Source organism: Onychostruthus taczanowskii, unplaced genomic scaffold, assembly GCF_017590055.1.
Source record: "Onychostruthus taczanowskii isolate IOZ18803 unplaced genomic scaffold, ASM1759005v1 scaffold12, whole genome shotgun sequence".
NCBI lineage: Eukaryota > Metazoa > Chordata > Aves > Passeriformes > Passeridae > Onychostruthus > Onychostruthus taczanowskii.
Window position 1 is genome coordinate 11,293,828 of NW_024498351.1, and position 25,603 is coordinate 11,319,430.

Sequence of the window (25,603 nt, forward strand, 5' to 3'; positions counted from 1 at the left end):
AATGACAGGTGATCTTACACACTTAAAAAAGGGACAGAAAATGGCCCATGAAAAATTTTCTTTTTTCAAGTGCAGAAGTCCTCATTTGTCTCTCTCTTTCTCTAGTCAAGTTGATTTAAACTCTTTTATTGAAGTCTGCTGTGCTGGCTTTGGCTGAGATAGAGTTAATTTTCTTGAGAGTAATTAGTATAGGGCTGTGTTTTGGATTAGTGCTGGAAAAGGTTATCAATGTAGAGATATTTTCCTTATTGCTCAGCAGAGCTTGCACTGGGTCAAGGCCTTTTCTGCTCTTCACACCACCACCCCCACCCAGCAAGCAGGGTGAGGAGCTGGGAAGAGACACAGCCAGGACAGCTGATCCAAACTGACCACAGGGGTATTCCAGACCATATGGCATCAGGCTCAGTATATAAAGCTGAGGAAGAAGGAGGAAGGAGGGGTTTAGAGTGATGGTGTTTGTTCTCCCAAGTCACCATAAGGCGTGATGGAGCCCTGCTTTCCTGGAGATGGCTGAACACCAGCCTTCCCATGGGAAGAGGTGAACGGCTTTGCTTGTGTGTGCAGTTTTTCCTTTCTCTGTTAAATTGTCTTTATCTCAACTCTTGAGTTCTCTCACTTTCACTCTTCGGATTCTCTCTCCCACCCCTTTAAGGAGGACTGAGTAAGTGGCTGTGTGCTGCTTACTTGTCAGCTGAGGGTAAACCATGACATCCATGTATCTGTGACATTGTAACTTACTGTCTTGTAGACTATCAATTAAAAATGCGAAGCAAAAGCACAGTCTTAAATATGTGAGTTCATATAAACTTAAATAAAATTTGTCTAAATGTAAGCCCAGTGGTAAAGAATTTACCAGAGAGTAAAATTGTAACAGTGATTAAGATTATATCAAGAATGTGTAAATGAGGAATTGATGACAGCTGATGACTCAGTGTGGTTGCTGTCACTGTTGTATTCACCTCACAGTTTCTTTGTGACAGCTGTTACAACCTAACATATGGAAATATGCATCTACTGAAATACCATTGGCCTTACTTATTCTTATACAGAAATTTTTCACTGAAAATGACAAAAGAGAGAACAAATTGTCATTGGTCTTCTTGGATAGGTCCTGAGAACCTCCTCAGATGTCCACATAGAGTCCTTCTGACTTCTTCATTTTGTGTGTCAATTCATGTAACTAATTAATAATTACTTGATCTTCATTGAATTGTTTTTATTTATTTCTTTTCCTTTTTTTTTTTTTTTTCTATTAAGAATAACCAATCTGGACATCTGTAGCCTTGCAATGAATTTGTCAACCAAGCTAAGCTACGCCATTTTCAGCTGTAGAAACATGTTGTCAAGCATTGGAACAGGCTGCCCGGGGAAGTGGTTGAGTCACCGTCCCTGGAGGTATTTAAAAGCCATGTAGATGTGACACTTAGGGACATGGTTTAGTGGTGGACTGGGCAGTGCTGGGTTAACAGTTGGATTCAATGATCTTTGAGGTCAGTTTGAATCTAAGTGATTCTATGATTCTATTTTTCTTTTTTTCCTTTCCACATGCATTTACATGCGATTTTCAGATTGCATCCAAGCAAAAGTGATCTACCACAAAGATATGCCAAAACTGGGTCTTCCTATAGTGATATTTGATGCCATTTGAGAAACTGGCATTTAAAGGAGTTCTCTGCAGAAGATTACATAAATAGTAACAGGAGACAGAAATCAAGAAGATTCAAATCGAATTCCTGTTACTCTGAATTATTTGAAGACTAGTTTCCTTGTGAAACTTAAATGTCTCATGATGATGAAAACAAAATGAGTGGCTAAATGATGCTGTAAGACGTTTACAAAATGCGACCTAATCTGGTAGGCTCCTAAAGTTCTTTGGCATGCAAGTTCTGGGGCACTTACCCACACAGAGAGAAATCATATCAAAGTCAAACTGCTTAAATCATGGTTTACAGCTAGACTATCAAGATTGGGTAGCTATTCAAAATCATTCCTACTCGTGGGGCTTATATGACATACTCAGCTTGTATCTAGCCTCACCTAAGGGTCAGGCAAGGAGGAAGTGAGCATTCTCCTTCCTCCATCCACTGTGTCAGACATCCACCCAAATTATGGGAATGACAACTCTGGAAGACGTGTAAAGGACTTCAAATGACATCCTTACCTTGCAGTAAGTAATTTGATTGGTAGGCCTAAAGTGCTCAGAGATGAGGGCTCTCGTTTTGGTTGTGCCCCTCAGATAGGATGAGTAAAATCCCAGCAGCTCCCTACCATAATTTGCAGAGAAGACTTATGATCTTAAGAGGTTCTCTGCAATTTATCATGCTGATAGACAGCCACAGAATGGGAATTTTTGGTTTACAAGTTCACCCATCTCATCTTGGACAGCCTGTATTTTTGCTCCAGGAACATGCTGTATTCTAAATAAGAAGGTAAATGATGTTTGTCTTTTCTGTGCAAGGTTGCACCAAACCAGCTTTTAGGACAGCAGCTCTTCTTGACTGCATTCAGTTCAAGTATGGGGAGTTTTACTACTAGTCTGGACACATTTATGTTAAAAGGAAGTATGGTGATTTCTGAGCTTGTATAGTGGGAATAAGGATAAGAAATGCTAACCCAGGCTAAGTGAGGTCAACAAACCTCTTTAAATTGTTTAGATGCTGAGTGCTTGCCCCAGAAACAGCTTCTCACTACTCCAGAACACAGTGTTCTTGTTGGTCATGTTCATAAGTAGTCTGGAGATTTAGAGCTAGCAAATCAAGAGTCTGTATTTTTAAAAACAAACCTATTGAAAGTCTGCATTTTTAAAAACTAATCTATTGAAAGGGCTGCCTCATAAGGGTTTGGCTTATGAAATCAATGTATAAACATAGTAAGGATAATATACTAGTTCATTACAGGCATTTTTTTAGCATATGATGGAAAGAACGGTCTTGGAAGAACAGGGAGGCAGAGTTTTAAATAGATTTATCCAAAGTGTCCTACCTGATACTGGGGAATCGTGGGAAGAACGGACTCTTTTTTTTTTCAATACTGTGTTTGGTGGATTTACACAAAAACACATGTGAAACCCAAACAGTTAAAAAGGTGGTATTGGAAAACAAAAAGTTTTTGACCAGTGAATTAGAATTTTAAGTTAGTGACCAGGTATAATGTCAAGATTTTTGTTGGGACTCATGTTTTATTGGTAACAATCATCTAAAGCAGAGTGCAGCCAAGTAACTAAACAAGAGAGTCCATCAGAGACTACTCTTAGTATAGGTGGTGCAAGACTTACCTTGAATTTTCTTTCCTAAGAGAACTTTTTATTTTTTACTGTACTTGCACTGTGTGGCTCTTTTTATCGTATGGTTTTTAAATATGAAAATAGCCTATCAGATGAAGTGATTGCAAAAAACTATTTTATAGAACAGTCCTAAACTGCATTTGCATTGTAGCAAATGAGGTATGCAGCCTTGCAGTGAAAGTTATGCTAGAGATCACATATATTTTCATTATTTTGGCTTTTTTGTTTAATGTTCCTAATAATGTTATTTTTTTTTTGCCTCATGTACAAAATCTCAGCACATAGTATTTTTACATGTCAGAAAATTTCTGTGTTACAGGTTTTCTGCTAGAAAGGTGAGATTGTCATTTAGATTATGTTCTTGATTTTTTTCTGGTTTTCTTTGTCCTACCCAGTTCCTATTCTTGAATTCTAATTTCCTGTAAAGTTATGTAGGTCTTCATGAAATTACAACACAAGTCAAACTTACGTGGGGCACAAGCCATTTCTGAATAAGGATATGAGTGTTGTGAGTTCCTACACTGCTTTAATGTTACTTGCTTTATCCCTGCAGGTTTAACATATTTGCTTCACAGAGAGAAAGTACATAGAAACTTATCTTGCAGTATCAGCTAAAAGTACTTCCTTTGTTCTGTGTCTTACTGTCTTTGTATTCAGATAAGCCTTATTAGTTTAGAGACATTCAGTTTACATGGATTAATAAAATTCAGGAAAAGAATTTTCTAGTCAATCTTGAAGGCGAGGCAGAGTATGAATCTAGCTTACTTAGATGCAAATAATGTTCTGAAAAGAAACATTACCTTATGTTGATGGTAATCAGATGTATGCTGTCCTCCAGCTTATTACAGAGTGAATCTCAGCATTTTGTTGTTAGTGTTCTATAAAAAGAATATTATAAAACTTGATTATCTTGTTTTTACAAACAAAGCAGCAAGAACACCCTAGTGTCTCAATGTCATCCAGAGAGATATTGATTTTTTGGTGGAATAAAAGGTTATTGGGCAGCTGTGGCAATACAGAATAGACCAAGCCCCACTACATCTGCATATAAATTTGTGTGGATTGAGTTGCAGGAGGAATTTTAAAAACAAACAAAAATACAGGAAAAAGATGCCCCCTTCTTGATGGTAAATAACAATAAAATATATCTCTTCAGTCTACCCAGAACTTTTCTTTGTAATGGCATTTGTTTTATTTTATAATTTGAGGCAGCTGATTTAATTAATTATAATTTGAATAAATTATTATGCAGCAAAATAGGTAATTCTGTTTCCTATAAAATGACAACAAAAATGAACTTCATGGAACACAGTCAGAACTGGGTTTCATGGAAACTAAATAGTCTTAGATACGTTCATAGGATGAGTGAGTGCAGAAAGCCACAGGTTGTTGTGGCTCCTATCCTAGGAGGCCTTTTTCTTCTGATCAACTCCTCTTTGGGGCTGCTTGCCCCCAGGCATTCACTTGTAAGACCTCACCCTAAAATTTAGGTAGGAATTGCTTGGTGACTAAGCAGTATCATGACAGATTGAAATTCAGATGCCTTTCAAATGCAAAGTGAAATACATAAGAAGGAAGAATTTGAACATTTCTTCCACATTAGCAGGTCTGAAATAACAGGGAAAAAACAGGGACCAATGTAAGCAGCGGAAAGGAAATTTTTGTTCAACATCCATCATTAATCAAAACCCCATAAGAAGAATATGCATAAAGAATGTGAAGGAAAATAAGATGTTCAACAGACAGAAGACTGTCTCTCACAGAGCCAGCAGGAAAGCAGGGTACTTAGTACTCTGTAGTGTTTTCTCAACACTGATGTAAAGATAGCACACAGTTACTGGAACTTTTCCAGGTTTTAAGACTGAGAAATGAGACCAGCTAAGCTTTAAAATTGTGTGGAATGCTGATTTCTTGTTTTGTTTTGTTTAAAATTTTCCCTGTTATGAATATCATCCTCTCAAAACATGAAGAAATTAATGTTTACTCTTTGTTGTGCCCCGCAGAACCTGAAGCGAGTGGCCGAGACGTGGATGGATGAGTTTGCAGAGTACATTTACCAGCGACGGCCTGAGTACAGGCATCTCTCCACTGGTGACATCTCTGCCCAGAAGGAGCTGCGCAAGCACCTCAAGTGTAAAGATTTCAAGTGGTTCATGGCTGCAGTGGCTTGGGATGTCCCCAAATATTACCCTCCTGTGGAGCCTCCACCTGCTGCCTGGGGGGAGGTGAGGAACAGATCAAATTTAAATGAATCTAACATTTTAGATTGAGGGAAATTAAAATTATTAAATGACAGTAAACCTTATGTTGTGTTATTAAGGAAGTTCACAGTGGTTGAAACAGTCCCTGAACTATCCATTAAAATGAGAAACTGTCATGTCTTAGAACTATCACTGTTGCTTTTGTCACTCATTACAGCTTTATGTGTAGAGGGCATATGATATATTCACAATGAGGACAAGAATGAGTAAAAAAGTATGTAGCACTCCTTACTGCATGTCGCAGAAGATTTTAGATTCAGAGAATCACCTTAGAAAAAAGGAGGTCTGAGGTCACTGCTTGGGGGTTTTTGCATATCTACTGGTATATCTCCTCCTGTCCTTACAAGGACAGTTGTATGCATAGGGAGTTAGGTTTGCTCACACGTGAAATGTGACAAGCAAGGCCTGGATACTTTCCTTTTAAAAGGATTGATTTTGCTCACATGTTCTGTATATTCTGTAGGTACTGTCATTACTGAGGTACCACTAGCAGAAAAATACAGTTTCTCCATTGATGGATGAGGGGAGGGAGAAACCACAAAAGAGAAGCCAATATCTGAGCAACAGTGCAGAGCACGGGCAGAGCAAACAGCCAGCTGCCAATCTCCACCTGTGATCAAAGATGTTCTGCATTCAGACCTTTCTGAAGAGCAGAACTGTAGCAAACCTTGGTTTGACAGTTTGTTTTGTGCAGAAGAAATGAGAACACAAGGAAAGCCAGGAGAGGAAATTACTTCCTTAGTTGCACTGAAAAATGGCTGAAGCCTTTGCCCCCATGGACTATAGGAGCTTCATGCAATGGATAGGCCACGTGCAGAAGGCTCTTTCCTCTCAGTTCATTAAGATATATAAAGAAGGTTTCACTCTTTCAGTGTATTGTGCTACTTTTTAAAAAAACATAGGAATATCTGTACTGTGAGTTCCAGCCTTTTCTGATTTTCTGTATATGTTCTTGAGGCTGTCAGAAAATTAACTTTCATATTTGAAACCAGAGGATGAAATTGAAACTTTGACCAAAACATTTGGTAGGATCAGGCACAAGTCTGCATATTCCCAGTGGTCAAGACTGGACCACAGACTTCCAAACATAGGAACCTCTACTATTCTCCAGAATTTATATTTAGAAAGGCAAATTACCTCATAGTGAGATTTCTAAAATACATTTCTCTGGTACTAGCAATACTTAATTCTTCCTTATAAACGATCAGTTACAGATATTCAAAAAAACTCCAAATGATATGTGTCATACTGTTTGCTACTTCTTCGCAGTAATTAATTCCTTTGTTGTTAAAGTTTCTTCTTTTTGACCCTGCTGCCCACTCTTTATGAGATTAATGTGTAGTGAGAGGCAAGGAATTTATCAGTAGAAGTCAGGCTGGATCAGATTGCTGACTGCTACTGTGATCTTCCTTCACCATCTTTCCAAGGGTGTCCTTGGAGGGCTGTGATCAGGAGATGTGTAATTTCTCTGGCCAGCTGGACAATCCTTAACTCAATCAAGAGGGTCTAAGAGGAGGAGCTTGTGATTCAGGTATCCATTCTTTTAACAGCAATATTAATACAATCCCTGCATAAACCCAAGTATTTTTAACAGCAATTCAAAATCATATCAGTGGTGTGAAATTTGTGCCTTAAAAGCATTTACTAAGTTCTTAGGAAGGACATGAAGACCAAAGATTTTCTTTTTTGTTTAAAACATACTTTCTCTAAAATAACAGGGAAACTTTCAGCCCTCCTTCTCTTGTTTTTCCTGAAACTGTCACATTTCCATGCAATTTTAATTAATTTGTTGGCACTTGCGAGAACCTTGAAAAACCTTGAAGGTCAATGGCTGTGAGAACCTGAAAGAGGGAAGCAGACTGTAATGTTACTGCTTTGTAGGAATCACGCAGCTCTTGAAACCTTGCTGATTATACACACCACAAGTCTGTGCCAGGACTGACTGTCATTTAGTACCCTCTCTGCTTCCATTACTTCATATCTGCTTGCCTGTGCCAGTCTGAGAAAGAGTAAACAATGGACAAGTTTGGCTCTAGTATTTTGATATCTAGCTAGTAAAAGCATGTGGTGTGAAAGCAGACGTCTCATAAACAGCCTCTGCTCAGTTCCTTTTTTGCAAACACATTTATTTAAAAGCTGACCCTTACATTTATTGAAAAGATCTGTTTATGATAGAAAAGGACGTTTGGAAAACAAAAAGCAATCATTTTTCCACACTTGTCATGGACTTATCTCTTATGTGTGTTGGTGCCTTTTGCCCTTGTAGCTGGCAGGGTGTACATACCCTTGATAATCTGTTCTGCCTTCTAACATCTGAAATATGTGCAGTAGAGCAATGTAACAGTAAATCCAGATAGATTAAGGTTAGTGAGACTGTCAGTTCTGTGTTTGAGTGACGTAAATGTATTCTTTTCCACTGCGGAAAAGAGGAAAGTTTTCAATTAAGTTTTGTTCTTACTCTTTTGAATATACTAGGAAGTCTGGTAAGAGTTGAAAACAGTAATACCCATCCCATGCTTTTTGTAAGACAGAATAATATATTTGTAATATGTATTTGAAGTCCTGCTACCTAAAACAATAGGTGTGGATTTGCCACAAGGTGTTTTCTTAGCAAGTACTCATGAATTTACAAGCTGTGGTCCAGCATGAATATATTGTGCAGATACCACAGCTTCCAGTATCTTTGAAAACACACTTTGCATTAAATCAATCATATAATATCAGACATTGTCATTTATTTTAGATTTCATGAGTTCTATAGTCAAGATGGTGCCAAAAAAAGTTGTTTTACTCAGTCAAAAAGGAATTATTTAATCTTGGTTTCACTTGCTGTTACATGAACTTTGATAATTTAATGAGGAAGTGTCTCAGTGCAGCAGTGCTAAGCTGTAGAACCCGAGAGTACTCCTTTCTCAGCCCCAAACTCATGGATTTTTACAGCACTGACATGAAAATGTCACACATAAAGTCAAGTGGCACATTTGAAAAAAGAAGAAAGCCTAAGAGCTCACTAACTTTTTTTTCAGTTATTTTCTTTTCTTTAAAATGTGTCATTCTCATACCCTTGATGAGTCAATCTGAGCCCAGCAAGTGTCACACATCTGTTGTACAAAAGCGATATAACCCCACCCTGCACAGACCGAGAGCTGCACAGCTGGACTGTTCAAATTCTTTTATCAGGATCAATGTCACACTGAGTAAGAGTCCCGTGTTTCTTCAGTGAGGTTTTTGGCAGTGCTTGACTTCTTTACCTTTGACTTTTTCTTTTCTATGGCTCACACAAAGGATAAATAGTTTTAAAATTACTGTGTTATCAGTTGACAGGAGAAGTGGCTCATTTTTATATATTTGATCCATAGACATTGATGGCCCTAGGGTTATCTGAGTATGTAAGCAGTGCAGTAAAACTGGCTCTAAGTGCTGCTCAAACAAAAGAAAAGTAACATAAATGAATACTGCTAATGTCTTCTAGGAGTTAAATCCATTTTCACATTTAAGGCATTAAATAAGATACAGGGAGAGTATTATATAAACTGATAGTACAAGGTGCTTTTGTTGTTGCTGTATCCGTAAGCATTGCCCTAACACCATCGCCACAGTCATTGTTCACAGATGATGATATTGAACATACAATTGTCTTTAGATTGCTACACTTTCCCTCCTTCTGCTTTTGGTACAGAGAGTTCCATGTCATGGTGAGCTTGCAGGGCAGCTCCCAGAACCTCTGGGAGTTTGGCTCTCCCACTCTGGCTCACCCCTCCCAGGCTCCATGAAGGCTGAAGTGTATACCAGGGTGACAGCCTGGCTCCAGTGCAGGGAAGGCAAGGCTGGAGGAGCCAGGACATCAGCTACTACCTCAACAGCAAGTCTTGCAGGAACTCATTTGCCTGGGAAAAGTTGTAGAGTTTTAGAATTACCAAAGAATATTGGTCAATATAATTGCTGGGCTCTAGGAGGCTGTATTCTCTATACTTCTATACCTCATTTGCTCTCTGCAAGGACTACAGTGCCCATAGGGAGTTAGGATGACATTTCAAGAACTAAGTATGTATAATGACTTACAAACAGCATCCTGTGCTTTTGTCAGAATTTGTTTCATTCTGAAACAGCCTTTAATATCACCACTTACCATCCTTGTCAGTCCATACATCGAAGTCCTGGGAAGCATGATTTTCCTGTATGCTTATCTGTGTGTACAAATGATGGCATTTAAGGCTGAGCAAAAAAGTTGTGTATGTAGCAACTCAATGGCTTACTTGCATGGCTGATAAAATCTGTCTCCTGTTCATCCCTAGTCTTACAATTGCACAAATAGGAATGTTGGAAACGTGTTAGGGTCACTAGCAATTTGTTTTCTAGTTATAACTCATAACCTTAAAAATCCTAAATCCATTGTGCTGTGTGACTGGAGACAAGGCAGTTCAAAAGCATACTGGTGTATAAATTAGAAGAAAAAAAAACCTGTGTTTCTGCTTTCCTTCCTTTGTCCATAGAACATCTTAGGGGATTTGCAGGCTGCGTGGTGGTGATGCTTGGCAGAATGTTCCCCGTGGCTCTGGCTCTGGTATGATGGCTCAGTTCAGTTTCTAGCAACTGCCAAGGCCACACAGAAATGCCAGAGAACAAAAGCACAGACTTGACTGAAACGCCTTATTACAAAAAGAAAACAGAAAACAAACCATGACCCCTCTGCAGCTGAAAGGATGAAACAAAAAAGGATGAGCTAACATGTAAGCTGCAAAGAACAGAGGAAAAAACTCAAGCAAACCTTTCAGGAGTAGAGGGAAGAGGGGAGGAAATAAAGAATGTGAGACAGATTCCAGCAGTGAATGAACTACATGTAGCTTCAGCTCAAGCCTTTTCCAGAAATGGATTGAACACATTTACTGCACAGTCCAAATGACAGAGACTGGGATGGAGCAATGCCATCAAGACAAAATTATGAAAGCCTTTTAATGCAATAAGCAATAATTGGATGTAGAGTGTATTCACTGTCATTTTACAATTCTGAATCACATAAATATACCAAATTATTAATGGCAATTGTTAGCTGTTCCATTTTAATTAACTTGCATGCTGTAAGAACTGAACTGATGTATCATTTAATTTTCTATTAGACCAGAAATCTTTATCTATACAATGGACATTTAAGTGCATTGAGAAATGATTGAACATTCTCCAAAAAAATTATACTTCGAGGAGGTATTTCACATGAAACTTTAAAAATAGGACATTAAATTCTATTCCCCTCATTATTCTTTCCTGCCTCTTTTGCAGGGTAATATGGAAATGAAGGTTGTTGAGAACTAATTACCTTTCATCTTTTTTTCTGTGGGTCTGCCCAGTGCTGGATTTCTGCATCTGGTTGCATGTATGAACAGCTAGTGTTTTACCTCATTTTTAGCAACTTTTATTGTATTGAAAAAAGAAAAAAATGTGCTAGGACTGGGCTGGTCCAAAATTTTTTTAAATGCTTCTCTGAGCTCTGGTCAAAGGTTCCTGGAGGCAATTGTTCAAACTGATGCTCTCCCATCTTTTGCCCAGTCTGCAATTTTCTAAGCTAAACAAATGCACCTCCTGAAACCTTTCCTGAGAATTTTTACATTTTACAGTTTTTTACATATTCTCACTACCTGTTGCTTTCCTGTCTGTGTAAATCTTTCTTGAGCATGGTTAATAGACTGGATCCCACTCCTGCAGAAGCAGAAAAAGAGCAGAGTAGCTCTGGCATGTGTCCTGCATGCACAAGGATTTGCCTTCCTCTCAGTGTTTTGTGCAATGCTGTGAAGTTTTCCGTCTTTAGGATGTGTGTGAGGTATGCAGTGGCAATGTGTACATTTTTTACTCATATTATGGCAACAGCAGTGACTTCTAAAGTATTTTTCATGAAAAAGCACAAAAGACTACTCAATTGTACCTCCATTCTAGAAAGCATCTAGCTTTCTTTTAAAAAAAGATCAAAGTAGCGTCCAGAATGTCAAAATGTGCACCTGCTTTCTATAAATTATACATTTAGAATTTGTGCGTGTTTCGATGCACTTTAATTACTGGGTTTCTGTTTATCTCATCGAGAGGGTAAGTTTTTTTAAGAAATCCTTTTCATTATGAAGGTGTCTGAAGGATTTTTAACTAGCCCAGCTAAGGAACTCAAGGAGAAATATGCATGGATTTGCAACACAAAGTTAGGATTTTGCTCTTTTTGGTGGCAGTGGGCAAATCTACTTTTCAAGCCAATGTTTCAGAGAAGATTTATATGTCAGCAGTAGTACATAACTGGTATGATTGATAGTCACAGATTAATTGTTACTCAGTGGCTTCAGCCTCAAGAACAAGATTTTCCTTTTAAGAACAAGTTACACTGCAGTGTTTGCAGGAGGCATGCAGGAGGAACCTCCATGAGTAAGCATAGGTTTCAGTACAGATTTGTTAAGTACTTTTTAAAAGCCTAAGTTTCAGTGCAGACTTGTTAAGTACTTTTTAATTTTATGCACTTCAGGGAGTAATGTGTGACCTTATCTACAATGGTGTTATTGTGTCAAAGTAAGAGCATGGATTGGAGCAGGGCATGCCTGAATTTCTAATGCATGCTGACTGCTCCCATGCCCGGGAGAGACTCATACAGGAATCAGTTCCTTCTAATACTGTTGATCTCTCTTGCTCTCATAGGATGGAAGTAGCAGTCAGACAAGCTTTGAACTTCTCAGACTCTTTTTCTCTTTAGTCTTTTTTGCATGAAGGTATTTCATAAGATCCACCTTTCATTTGTTAAGCAGAATATTTCAAACTTTGCTTCTTCTGAAGCTGCTCCTATAAAGAGTAGTTCATTCCAGGATACAGCTCTCTACTCTGTAAAAAGTAATTCTTACCAGTTTCACATAACCGATGGTCAATCTCAAGTCCTTCAGAGCTGACCTCCTAACCCCTGATGCTGAAGGCTCCATTCTGCAGCCCAGTTTAATGTGAAATGTTGCTGCTTGATTTTGCAGATTCGAAACGTGGCAGCCAACCTGTGTGTGGACAGCAAACATGGAGCCACAGGGACTGAGCTGAGGCTGGACATCTGTGTGAAGGACGGCTCAGAACGAACGTGGTCGCATGAACAGGTATTTATTTTAATGGTGGAAAGAGAAAATCAGGGTAACATTGTTGCTTCTCTTTCCCAGTTTTTAAACATTTCCTCAGGGCTTCTCCTTTTCTTAAGGTAAAACAGAGTGTAGAAATAATTTTTGAATTATTACTGACCTTAATGGCTTTTACAAAGTACTCCTTAACATAACTTCAGAAATTCCAACAGCCACCTGGGCTGTCTTCATTTCCAAAAGGAATTGCAATGCCCAGAGATCTTTTTGAGGCCCCATTCTCCCCCGCTGTGTCGTGAAAACACGTTGATTTTGGTTGAGCTACCTGAAAATATTTTCATTATAGTACCAGGCCTTTTACAGCTCCAGTCATTGTCTGTTTTTATGCTTTTATCTCAGTAAGGAATTATATTTTAAACAAATATGAGGCATAAGTGAGATAAATGGGTAGAAGCAAGCAAAAAAGCATTTCAAAAGACAAGGAATTATAAAGACTCAAAAAGCGCTTTTATTTAGGTTGGTTAGGTAGAAAACTATTAGTTCTCAGGAGTAGGGAGGAAAAGAGCTCTAATTTTTACTAATTGTGAGTGCCATAGGAAAGGGATCATGACTTACAGGCCATGGGTCTTGCCAATGTGAGCAAGGAGAACCCAGATGAAAAGTACAACCTAACCGTTTATTAGCAAATTTAGTGAGCAAGTCTTTCACAGGAAAAGGCCTAAGATTAGTAAAAGATTTGTGGTGCTGAGGAGAAAAATGGACCTGGCAGTCACACGACACTTTGTAAAAACTTAAAAGCTCAAGAGAGAGGAGTTCTGAGGGGTATTTGAAGTGCTGAGGTCAAAAAAGCATGCTCTGAGGATACTGAGGAGAGCATGCAGGAGGAGAGCTGCAAGTGCATGAAACCAAGAAGCTGAAGGAGTCTCTCAGTTGAGGTAAATGACAACATGGCCCAAAAAATGTAGTGGCTGAAGGAAGACTTCTTCAGATAGCTACCAAAGATACTGCATGGGGATAGGGTGCCAAAACTAGATAAATATAATTGTTTTGTTTCTGAAAGACATACAGTAATTTAGGGAGTGAATTGAAAGAAATTGTATGGTCCACACTAAACCCATCAGAGTGTTCTCTGACTTTAAAATCTGCACAGCCCCAAACCCTCCTAAAGAAAGGAGGAGGAAATGCTGATGCTGTCAGATATGAGAAAGGAAGAAAAAAAAAGTTGGATGAAAAGTGGGAGAAGAAAAAAATGTTAGCAGAGAAAAGGGAGACTTGAAATATCTTTTGAAAGAGTAAAGGCTGGAACAAATGGGAAATGACACAAAGGGAGAAAGCTGTTAGGGAGCAATCCATGTTTCAGCGTACTCCAGGGCGCTGCAACCTTTGGGATCAGACTGGATCTAAAGGTCCTGCCTCTCTGCTAAGGACACAAAGTGACTTCATTAGAATCTGTAGGCAGTTCAACCAGACAGCTTCTTAGGTCCCAGAACCAGAGCTGGGAAGCCTCAAGCACTTCGGTGCTCGACGTGTGCCCCAGGGACAGCAGGAATCGTCTCCGCCGGGCTGGCGGGGAGCAGCGCATCCTCTGGCATTGCCGCACAGCGCGGAAAACTTCCCGGCAGCGGCTCATCCCTGCGGTGCGGCGGGCGGGCGGCAGGGGGCAGCGCGGCCCAGCGGAACGGGCCCGCCGCGGCGTCGGCCGCCCGCCCTCAGGGCCGGCGCCCGTCAGGGCCAGTGTCCCTCAGGGCCAGTGTCCCTCAGGGCCGGCACCTGTCAGGGCCAGTGTCCCTCAGGTCCGGCTCCCGTCAGGGCCAGTGTCCCTCAGGGCCAGTGTCCCTCAGGGCCGGCACCTGTCAGGGCCGGCCGCTCTCACGGCCTGCCCCCCTCACGGCCGGCGCCCCTCAGGGCCAGCCCTGCGCTGCTGTCACAATCGTCTGTGGGGCATCAAACCCCGGGCCAGCCTCACAGAGCTCCTCTTCCTTCTTTAGATCTCACGGAATTTGTAGCCTCGATGAGTTCTGCGTACACCAGTAGAAACTAGCAGTATTAATAATTAATTAATAATTAAGTATGAAGTATTTTATTATCATATTTCAAATAGCATGGATTGATGCTGAGGTAGACTTGTAATTTCAGGTATAAATTTACAGAGTTCGGTGGCGAGCTATAGTAGCTTAGCATGAGCAGTGCAGCAGGCGTCAGTGCCAAAGATCATCCTTTGTGCCACTTGATTCATGTCATGTTACCAGGGCAGGAATTAAAAGCTGACAGTCTCAGCCACCAGGCCAGGGGCACAGCCCTTTAGCAGACCCCAGGAGATGACCCTCCACCTCAGGGCTGTGCAAGCCCCTGGGCATGCAGCAGTCAAAAGGTTTGTGGGGTGCTTGCAGGCTTTCTGGTAAATGGGAGATTGGGGAGAAGTGAGGATGTGTCACTGTGGTTTCGGGAAACTTCCCAAAAAATTGAGAACCAGTGGGGGAGAAAAGGGATGGGAGGATATGTCATGGCACTGCATTCATCCATCTCTGTCTTTCCAAAGCTAGCTTTTGGCTTCAGGGGAAACTGACACTCTGCTGGACTGATAACCAACAGCAAAGGAAAATGACAAGTATCACTGTCTCTTATCAAGTTCCCCAGCCTTGCCAGGGAATGGGTGGACAGGCACCATCTCTAACATGGCTCATCAAGTTCCCAGCTCTTTCTTCTCTACTTGGAGGGATAGTTCAAGCTAGAGTCCAGCTCTGAAACATGGCATTTCATCTTTGGATGGGAGTACACGTTGTCCCCTCAAGTGTAATGGCACAGTCAAAGCACAGTGCCAGCTGACAGACCCCAGCCAGACAACGAGTAATTGAGGGACGTTGCCAGGCTGGAAAGCATTAATGGCATCAAAAGGGCCTTTGTCCTGTAGACAGTCCCAGGCCAATGGCTCTATCAGGCAATCATTCTTCAGGCCCTGTGCCAATTGTAAATGAAGCTGGAAAGCTGCATTTCCCAGTTACTGCGTGACAGGGCTCGGCTACATGAAAAGGCAAAGCATGAGGGCTGAGGGGTTGCTTGATTGCAAACACAGAGGATGGGGCTGTGTTTTACAGACTCTGGTATGAGAGAGAGCGAAAGAACAGAATGAGCGTGCACTGAGCCAGGACAGAGGGTTTCTGAGTCCCGCAGGGAACAGTGAACAGCAACCCCATGTGTTGCAGGTGAAGAATCAGCCTGCTGTTTGTTAATGATGTGTCTGGGAATTTCGTGCAGCCTTGTTTCAAATCAACAAGCAGTCAGAAATGAATGAAGTACAAAAAGGGTACAAAAAGGCTCAGCCATTTCTTGTAAAATCTGACAGAGTTTGTTCCTGACAAAGGAACAACGAAATCCAGAGTGACAAGTGCTGGCAAAGCAGAACATGATATGCTCTGGGCTCCAGCTAATAACATGTAGCATTGTTGGACATTATGCAGCAAGGAGATAATGTTTATATTGGCCAGATTCAGTTTTAACTAGAGGGAAATTGCTGTTTAAAAGAGGAAAGCTTAGAATTATGAGATTGGAAAGATTGTACACCTTCATGTTGTGTCTGTAATTGCAAGATCTTAATGCCAATTGGTTGTATGGAGAAGTAGAAACCTTTTTCCTGATTTTTTCCTCTTCTCTCTCTTAGTCCTAAAACTGAGGTTCTGTGCCTAAAAAGGTTGGTTTTATAATATCACTAGGTAGAAGACATACTTGTTGATTTAAAAATAAAACTTTTTTTAAAAGGAGAGGATAAAGAAGGAGGAAAAAGAATCTAAGCTAGTCTAAACATTGATATCTAGTATTACACAGATCTTAATTTTCAGTGGAAGGGAATAAAAACCCTCTGCTGTTACCATGTCTTGACTTGCAAACAGGACACAGCTCTGGCAGTCTTCAGAAACTGCAGAGGAGTAGAAAAGAGCAGAGGAATAGTTTGGATCAGTATGATCTGATTTGAAGGCCGGCTTGAGCTCTTTCAGGTGTACCGATGTGTTCAGTGGGGTACTACTCCTCAGGCCAAGGTCCAGAGAGCAGCAAGAATTGGTCCCTCAGCTCGCAGCTCATGCACAGAATGAGAAATTTGGCAAGCCACCCACTGGGAAAGATGAGGCTGGTCCTGAAATAGAATCTCTCTCTGCAGTAGTACTAATGAGAGTGAGAATATCACAGAAGCACTGTTCCACACCATTCCTCTAGGTATTTGTTATTCATCACTTTGAACTCTGGGTTTATTATGTGTCTGTAGAAAGGTAAAGGATAAGATAAAGAAAATGGCTTTTGTTGGCTTTTTGTTAAAGGAAAATTGTTTTAGGCTTCTCTTTTCCTGAAGAAACAGCAGCATAGTTTTTTTTCTGTACCAAATCTTACTTCTGTCTTCTGTCTTTGCTTGTGAAATGATAAGTTATTGTAGGGAGACCATGATGATGCTTCAAAGAAACATGAAGAAAAGTGGAAAAAGATTTAACCTTTTGAAAAGGAGGAATTGCTTTGAAAACGAGGTTAAAGCTGTCCGCTGCATTTTACTGTAGATAAATGTAAAATGCAGTCTGGGAGATGGAACAAATAAGCAGGACACAGAGACAGATTAAGAAAATACTCTCTAGAAAACCTATAATGCAGATATAAATAGGGAGTAACAGAGCAAACAAGGGCTTACAGTAAGAAACAGGGGAAAAAAAGGTAAATATTCTGATATATGCTTGTATTTAGGGCCTGCAAGCCAAGAGAGACAGTAACACCTTTCAAATGTGGTATCCAGAGGATGGAACAGCATTGAAGATGCAGGATTTTTAAGAGGTGTTTATTTTAGAAAGACTGTGGAAAGAAGGTCACTATAGCAATGAAAAGGTTAAAACCTGGGAAGCACTACAGAATTGTTCAGGATCAGACCCACATGATATTTATTAAGCTTCAGTTTATAGCTGGTTCTGTCAGGGAATGTACACACTGGAGGAGCCGATTGCTAGATAAGGGCCAAAAGGAAGCTGAGATGAGGTGTTGGAGACAGTCTGAATTCAGCATGGGGAGCTGAACTCAGTCTGGGGAGCCACTTCTCTGGATAATGAGCCTGCATGCAGTTGCACATGAACCATCTCAGCTGAACAGTTTCTGCTAGCAAAGTTTGCTCATTTACAGAGAGCTTCACTTTCTCAGTGCTAGTTTCTTTTTTTTTTTCCTATGGCAAATCAAAAGTCATGCAGAAAGCTGAAGAATAGCACTCACTCAAAAAAAGAAAAAAAAAAAGAAAGAAAGAAAATAAAATAACTTCACAGCTCTTGACAGAGCTTCTAGGTAGTAATTTACAGCCTGCAACCTCTTTTCTGCAAGGATTGGTCCATGGAAAGGAAAATGCACTCCACATCTTTAAATTTGATGCTGTCAGAACTGTCACCTTCATCTGATGATTGAAAGACTGCAGTGTCACAGCATCACTTCAGACAGCTGGTGTCTAATTGAGAAGGATTCCTCTATTAACTGTGACCCTCCATGACTCCTCTCAGGCAGTGAGAAAAAGGGCTTTGACAAGCTGCCTGTAGCTCACAGGTTCCAAAGTAGAAAGATGAAGATCATTTAACATGTGTTGTTTGGGGAAAAAAGACAGTTGAGAGAGGCTGTGGTAACAGTGTCCCTTATAAACAGAAGGAAACTGCTCATTAAACATAGGAAAGAGGCTGTGATGGGAAAATCTCTCTGGGCAGCTTGTTCAGACCCAAATGAGAGCTAAAAGAACATCACTGGCGGCAGCTTTCTGAATCCTAGGGAGCTGAAGTCCTAGTGCACACAGGTGCTGCTTTAACTGGGGTAACTGAAGGCTTTAATGCAGCATATCCCTCCTCCTCTCTGCAGTACTGTGTCACTAGAGATTTTTTTTCCTTCCCTGACATCGAGATTGTGCCTTCCTGGGGTATATTCTACATGGCCACTGATGCACTTTAATTAAGGCAGTTGGCATCACTGAATTGTACACAGGCAGGACCTCATTTAACCAGCATCTGGGGTGTGCGAAAAGGGAATCCTGCATTAAGCTGTTGTGTGTTATTTTAAATGTTTCTCACTAATAATATGTGATTGTATTGCCTGATTGTTTTCCCAGCTCTTCACCTTTGGTTGGAGAGAAGACATCCGCCCTGGGGAGCCACTTCACACCAGGAAGTTCTGCTTCGACGCCATCTCGCACAGTAGCCCTGTCACACTGTATGACTGTCACGGCATGAAGGGAAACCAGCACTGGAGCTATAGGAAGGTCAGAGTCACTGTGGGGCATCTCGGAGGTTCAGACCGTCTTGAGCCTGTATTCAGTTTAGCGCAGGCTTGTGCTTTCTTGTCAAAGCACTTCTGTTTTAAAATCCACCACATCCTATTCCAATTTAATTTTGTGGTAATCTCTGTAAACATATTCATGTTCCTTTTGAGCATTCAGATATTTAGGTCAAATTTAAATGAAAATGGATCTGATCCAGCTCAGAGGGTGTCTGTATTGGATCTGTTCCCTGAAAGGTGTTTTACCATTCTGGCGCTTCAAGATGCTTGTGTCATTTTAACAGAGGCACTGTTGGAAATATTTTCATCCAATGTGACAGCAACAAGACATGCTGCTCATAAGTTAAAAGTACTTTACTTCATTTTAAAGATTATAAGTGGCAGAAAAATCTCCCTCAAAAAACCCAAACCAAACAAACAAACAAAAAAACCCCAACAAAAACAAAAACCCACCCAACATTAAAAGCACTGCTGTAAGTCCAAAGGAGGCAGGAGTTTATAAACTAAAGATAAGCAGCTTAGACACTACTTTGATCTGCTGAATTTCAGCCCATTTTTATAAATCACTGAAAACAGGAGGTCAAGCTAGAAACTGTCAGAGCTTCAGTTGTGGTAAAAAGTCCTGGTAATGCTACTGACTTGGTGTTGTTGTTGTTAGGGTTTTTTAATAGTTTATCAGCAAGTTGTCTTGATTAAAGATTTCACTAACACACTATGTACTCCATTCAGGATAAGGATTTCTCTAAAGCGCTGAGGATTTCTCTCACACATGCTTCAGTTTTCTTTGACCATTGTGCCTTGCCCTTCACCTTGTTTGAGCTGGAAACAAACTACCAGGAACTGGTCTTTGCCAGATAAACCTCAATACTGTTTTCTAGTTTAAAAATATATATAGTACAAAACTAATTCAGAACCATTAAAAACAGGTTTCTTCTGATGCTTTTTTTCTGAGTGCCTACTTATTAGCTTGTGCCTTTTTACCTTATTTATGTTGCAAGTCGAGGTCCATCATAAGATTTTCCAGAAATGTAATCCCTTTGAAGCTGAGATATTACTTGTAAGAAAGTTAGAATGTATGGGGCAGATATTTAGAGGATGTAAATTGTGGTGGTTGTATTGCTGCCTATCTGACTTTATAATGCCTTAATAATCCCTTCTGCCTTCAAAACCCTTCCAATTTATCTCTTTGCCTACCCAAGCTGCAAATCAAAAAGCTTTCATATTCTTAGCACTTAATTGTTGCTCAATATAGCCAGTTCATAAGACAAAATGCAGGTCTGGAGCTACACTCTGTAAGGCTCATCACCTTTGATGAGGACAGAATATAGCAGGCATCGGAAAAAAATGACATTTGGAAAAAATACACAGTGTAAGTTTTATTAAATTCTCTGCACAGCTTCATTTTTAATTTCCACGAGGCTGACAGGGCTTGTTTAAAAATTCTCAATGCAAGACAGGCATTTCCATCACAGCAAGAAACATCACAAAGTTTTGTTATGATGGAAGTACTGACACATTCTTAACCATAATCCCAGCCTGACAGCAACCTGGTCAATTTGCATAAACCTTCAAGTCAAGAAACTGCATTGGAATAATAGAACTATATATACATGGTTTTCTTTAAGCTTAGTTTTAGTTTGCTACACAGTAAGTATTTTTTAATGTTTCCTATAATCTATTTCCTCAGGTAAAGGGCAGATTTATATTAGAGATTTCTGGTAGTACAGCTACACCTTCAAAAACCTTATATGTGGTACAATCCTTTTCCAGCTCTGAAAGCATTTGGCAATAGAACTTGTAGTGTTTTCCCCCCTATAAAACAAAACCTGATCTCTGCTAGAGCCTTTTACCTAGGGAATGGTACGCTACTGAATCTGCACCCTAAATAAATAAGAATAATAATGTGGTTAAGAAATAAGTGTTTCCTTTTAAAAACAGAGAGCTGGTCAGCCACTCTCTTCTGTTCTCTGCACCACTTATAGACACTGTAGCTTCCTAATGGTCATTTATCCATCCTGCCAAAAATTCTTCTCATGCTTTAGGAGAAATGACCTTGCTTGTCCATGTCTTATAAGAAGCCTAGGAGCCTAATATGAAGTATTTCTTATCAAGCTCTTCTATTATTTCTATAAAACTAGAAGATAAGAGGTTTTTATTAATTTAAAGATGAGTCTCTTCTCATGATCATTTGCATCTTGAGCCATGGATAAAAAGTTATGGCAGTGAAGTGACTACAAAGTGCTGCAAATGCTATTTGAAGCCAGGCACTATTTTCAGATTCCATATACTTATAGCATAGAAATCATAACAACCTTGGTTTTGGATCCTGGCAAATAAAAACAGTTTAAATATTTTAGAGGCAAGCAGAATACATGAATATTTTACTTTGGGTGAGGAGTGCTCTTCTGGAAAAAATCTGCAGCCCACCCCCATTATGTGCACTTTGCTTCTCATTGCAATGCAGTCTCAGAGCATGCAAACCACATTCTTTTCAGATGAATGAAGCCAAAACTACCACTAATAAACGTGTCAAAAAACTGTTCTTATTCCCATACTGTTTAAACTACATCTGGGCAGCTATTTGAAGTCTTGTAAGTCTGCAATATTAAGTAATCAATTTTCTTAGGACCAATCTGAAATACTGGTCTACAGCCAAGTATACCTTTGAGAAAAGCCTGTAATAAACAATGGAGCAGAATAAATCCAAGCAGTACTGCAAACATTGCTTTGGGTTGTAAATAGAATGTGAGTAATGCCAGGACAAAAAATATTGGCACCATATTGGACGAATGTAAGATATTAGATAGATAAATGTAAAAAGCCTGTAATTATTAGATGTTTGGGAGAATAGCTTTAGCTTCCCAAGCTAAAGCCATTTCTTTGACTCTGTTTGATATTCCTAAGCATGCCAGAGCCAATGATGAGCAGTGCCTACAAATTTCTGTTCCTCATAGTAAAGGAGTACACCTCTGGTTTTCAATGTAGCATCATTCTGGACTGACAGGGAGTGCACTGATTCTGATAAAGTATGATTCAATTTATGTGCCACAGGCCCACTATTGCTATTTGTAGAGCAGAAGTATCCAAGAGAGGGCTGATTTAGTAGGTCTCTAAAAAGAAACAATTGTGCAAAATCAATTTCATTATATGGTAATTCTACCCTGAACCTAGTGATTATGATAGATGCTAGACTGACAGCGTCAAAAACTGTGGCCAGAAGAGTTTACTCATAGTGTCCTGACAGCTGCAGGGACAAACTATAAGAGTCAGTTCACTTGTCATGCAGGAGGCGTGTAGATTATCCCCTCAGAAAGACCAAGACATGTCATAGTGATAGTGGCTTTTATCATATGGACTTCAGTCCTGCTGAAGCTGCACTGGAGCTACCAACTGATTTCAGACAAACTACCATAGCTACCAGCTGATAATGACTTCCAGTTGCTCTTGACTTTGGCCATAGTTACAGCAGTGACCTGTAAGAAATGAAAGGCTCTGTGTGTCATTACCAACCCCCCTGAACTGTCGAGACAAATTATCGTATGGAGGAGTTTCTCCTTCTGCAAATAATCTTCAGGCTTTCCTTCATGCAGAAGGGGAAAAATATTCTGCTGTTTTCAGATGTTAGAATGTCTCCACAAGAGCGCTTGTGGTTTCTCAGTATTGATGTAAAGAGGAATTTACTTATTTCTCTTGTAAATTTCTTCTCTGGGATGCACGCAACTGTTACCCCTTGAAGTCCTAAATCTGTTTCCACTGAAATCCGGTGGAAGATAATACCACCAGGCTTTGACCTTAAATCAGCATAAGCTTGAGATGATAAATTAATAGGCCTTTATATATTGCTAAGTCAGCCAGAAGTTTTCTAGAGTGGTAACTCTGTCCCTATTCTTAAAAGACACTCTTCTTTCCTAATAACCAGACTCTCTAAATAAAAGCAGCAATAATGCTTCCCTCAAAAGTTGCCTGCCTGTGATATTTCTGTAAGAAAGACTGCCAGCTTTCTGGAAAGTCTGGAGTGTTTTTCATAGCAAGCTTTTTGTGCTGAAGCTGTTTCCTTTCTTCTTGTACCAGATATCTTATTAAAGCTTCTAGCATTCCAGCTTTGACTTCCTCATATCTTGGCTGGCCCTCATTCCCAGCTAAACTGCCATAAAAACTGTATGCCCCCTTCCTTCAAGGTCCCACATCAGGCAGGGTGGCTATGGCACAGTCACTGCGTCCTGATTTCAGACACTGCCACTCCATCAAGCTCTTATTAGTACAGGAGGAGGTGGCAAGGTGCAGATGGGTGCCTGCACCTCCCCCTAGGGTGCCTGGCAGTTCTTGTAGGCCCACCTCCTAGCAGGGACACAGTAGCCTTTTGTACACAGTACACTTATCCCCTTCTTGCAAGCTGAAGTATCCTGCCTGCTCTCCTTGTAGAACAGGAGCGAAAGGCCTCTGCTCATTTGGTTTGGTCTTGTCAGCTTTGATGGCATCCCTCTGAATTTCAGTCCGGTGGGGGCGTGTGTGTTCATCCACTGCTTTTGGGGAAAGGCCAGTGCTGAAAGTAAAACAGTGTGAAAGGCAGGTGTAACACCTTCTCACCATCAACACCTTGTGCTCAGACAGAGCACAAGGTACTTTTGACTTGGTTCTTTATTGCATATATTAATTTTAAAAAGAGGCATTGTACTTTACCATTTTTTCACAAACCACAAATTAGTGAATTTAGTCTTTCCTAAATTAAAAAAAAAAAAACCTTAATTTTTCAAAGCGGTTTTAAATAGCTGCGGTTTCTGTTTGTTGTCTTCCTTTTTTTTTTTTTTTTAATGTAGGGTATTTTTAAAGAGAAGTTTCTATGATTGTTGCTCAGCACCCAGAGTACTTGTGTCAGTTTTTAATCAATTGCAATTTGACAAGTAGATTTTTTTCCCTCTCACAAACTGGGCAACAGGCACATCCTGGATTAATATTAAAATACCGTCAGGGCAATCATTGGCATGGAGGGGAAAAGCCTGAATATGGTTTACCAAGAGTAATATAGTAATATGAAATTTATTTCAACAGATGCAGTATAGTCCCTGGAAATTTTCAAACCATCTAATGACTCCCACATCTGTCTTTCTCAGAACACTTGCCTACATCAACTAAGTAGATTGAAACTACACAACTCACCACCTGCTCAACTGACTGCTTTCACAAAGATTCACATCAGGTTACTTACTATTCACTCCAGTTTTGTGAAGTAAAATTAATAAAACTGATCATCATAAATATATTTTTAAGCACTTAATCCATGCTTGCCCTCACAAAATCTCCATATGGAGCTAAATCAGTGTTAGGATTTCCATCTTATTAGGAGAGAGAGTGTATTTCAGTGGCTGGTCTTAGCAAGGCCACAGACATTGAATGGGATGAGAACATCAATCCTGTGTCCATCTGTCCACCACTTCAGTTAATAATTCATTTTTAACATCTTCACCAAGTTGAAGATTTTACAGCTCCCCCTGCCAAGAAACACAATCCTGTCAAGAGTAAGATTTCTCTAAAAAAAACCCAAACAAATCCATTTTTCAAGTTCAGACATTCAAGCAAATATGTGGTATGCAAAGATATTAAAAGACATTCTATTTTTTCATTATATTATGTTGTTAATCAAAGACCCTATGATATCTCCCTCTTTCTTGAATCCCCATTTTCATAAAAGATAATAGCCCAAGGGAATAAAATTCCATTCTCTACAGTTTTCTAATAATAGCTGTTGTTATTACACAAGGTTATTGCGCAGAGACCACAAAGTCATTTCAAACAGGGCCCTTTTAATCTGAGTTCTGTAACATTAGAACACTTCCAATGATTTGGCATTTGCTACTTAATTCTATTTTTTTTCATTCCTGTAGGACAAAACTTTGTTCCATCCGGTAAGCAGCAGCTGCATAGATTGCAACCCAGCTGAGAAGAAGATTTTCATGAACAGATGTGATCCTTTATCTGAAACTCAACAGTGGATTTTTGAACATATTAATATGACTGTTTTAGAAAAATTTAACAGCAAGGCCAGTTCCTAGAAGGAAAAAAAAATTGAACACACATATTTACGTACAGACTGCAGACTACATTTTTGCCAGCATCTGGGTCAAAGGAGTCAGGAATTAAATTTCCTAGATCCAGGAAATCTGTTCTGAGGATTAAGAAAATGCCACAGCAAGAGCCAGCAGGCTGTCCTTGTGGATATACAGTATCTGGAGGACTTGGCCAAGAGCCTCACCGGATGCTGCTGAGAACTTCAGGCTGAAAATTCCCTTGCTGGTCAAGGGAAAAACTTTGTTTAAAAACTGTTTAAAAGTACTCCAAGTTAATAAAGTAAAACAAAACTCTAGAGTTTCTCAGGTCAAATCCTGCTGTAGTGAGTAGCTCAGAACAGATGCTATGATTTGGGATGGGTTTATGGTGTGCGTGACGCCTACAGGAACCTGAAGAAATCCCAGGTTTTAGAATTAAACATGCTGGTAGAAGAATAATGATGTCCCAGCACTCCCTAGACAAGATATATGCTCTGTTGACATTCTCTTAATAAAAGGTTGGGTTAAGCAGGTTTAACCCTCAGAACTGCAGCAATTAATTTTAAATACCTCCCTTTTACATTCCATTCATTACCAAAATAGGAATGGTTGAAATCTTAGGGTCTAGAATTACACTGTAGTGAAGCATGAAATGAACTGTAC

At 39.9% G+C, this 25,603-nt stretch overlaps 1 protein-coding gene across 1 annotated transcript in view; it reads left to right on the forward strand.

Moving 5' to 3' along the window:
- Positions 1–25,255, forward strand: part of GALNTL6 (polypeptide N-acetylgalactosaminyltransferase like 6) — a 428,742-nt gene extending 403,487 nt beyond the window's left edge. The window contains exons 9-12 of the mRNA XM_041395709.1: positions 5,287–5,508; positions 12,531–12,647; positions 18,730–18,879; positions 24,779–25,255. Coding sequence (XP_041251643.1) covers positions 5,287–5,508; positions 12,531–12,647; positions 18,730–18,879; positions 24,779–24,946 — 657 coding nt within the window. The 3' untranslated portion in view covers positions 24,947–25,255. The remainder of the gene's footprint in view (positions 1–5,286; positions 5,509–12,530; positions 12,648–18,729; positions 18,880–24,778) is intronic.
- The last annotated feature ends 348 nt before the right edge of the window (positions 25,256–25,603 follow it).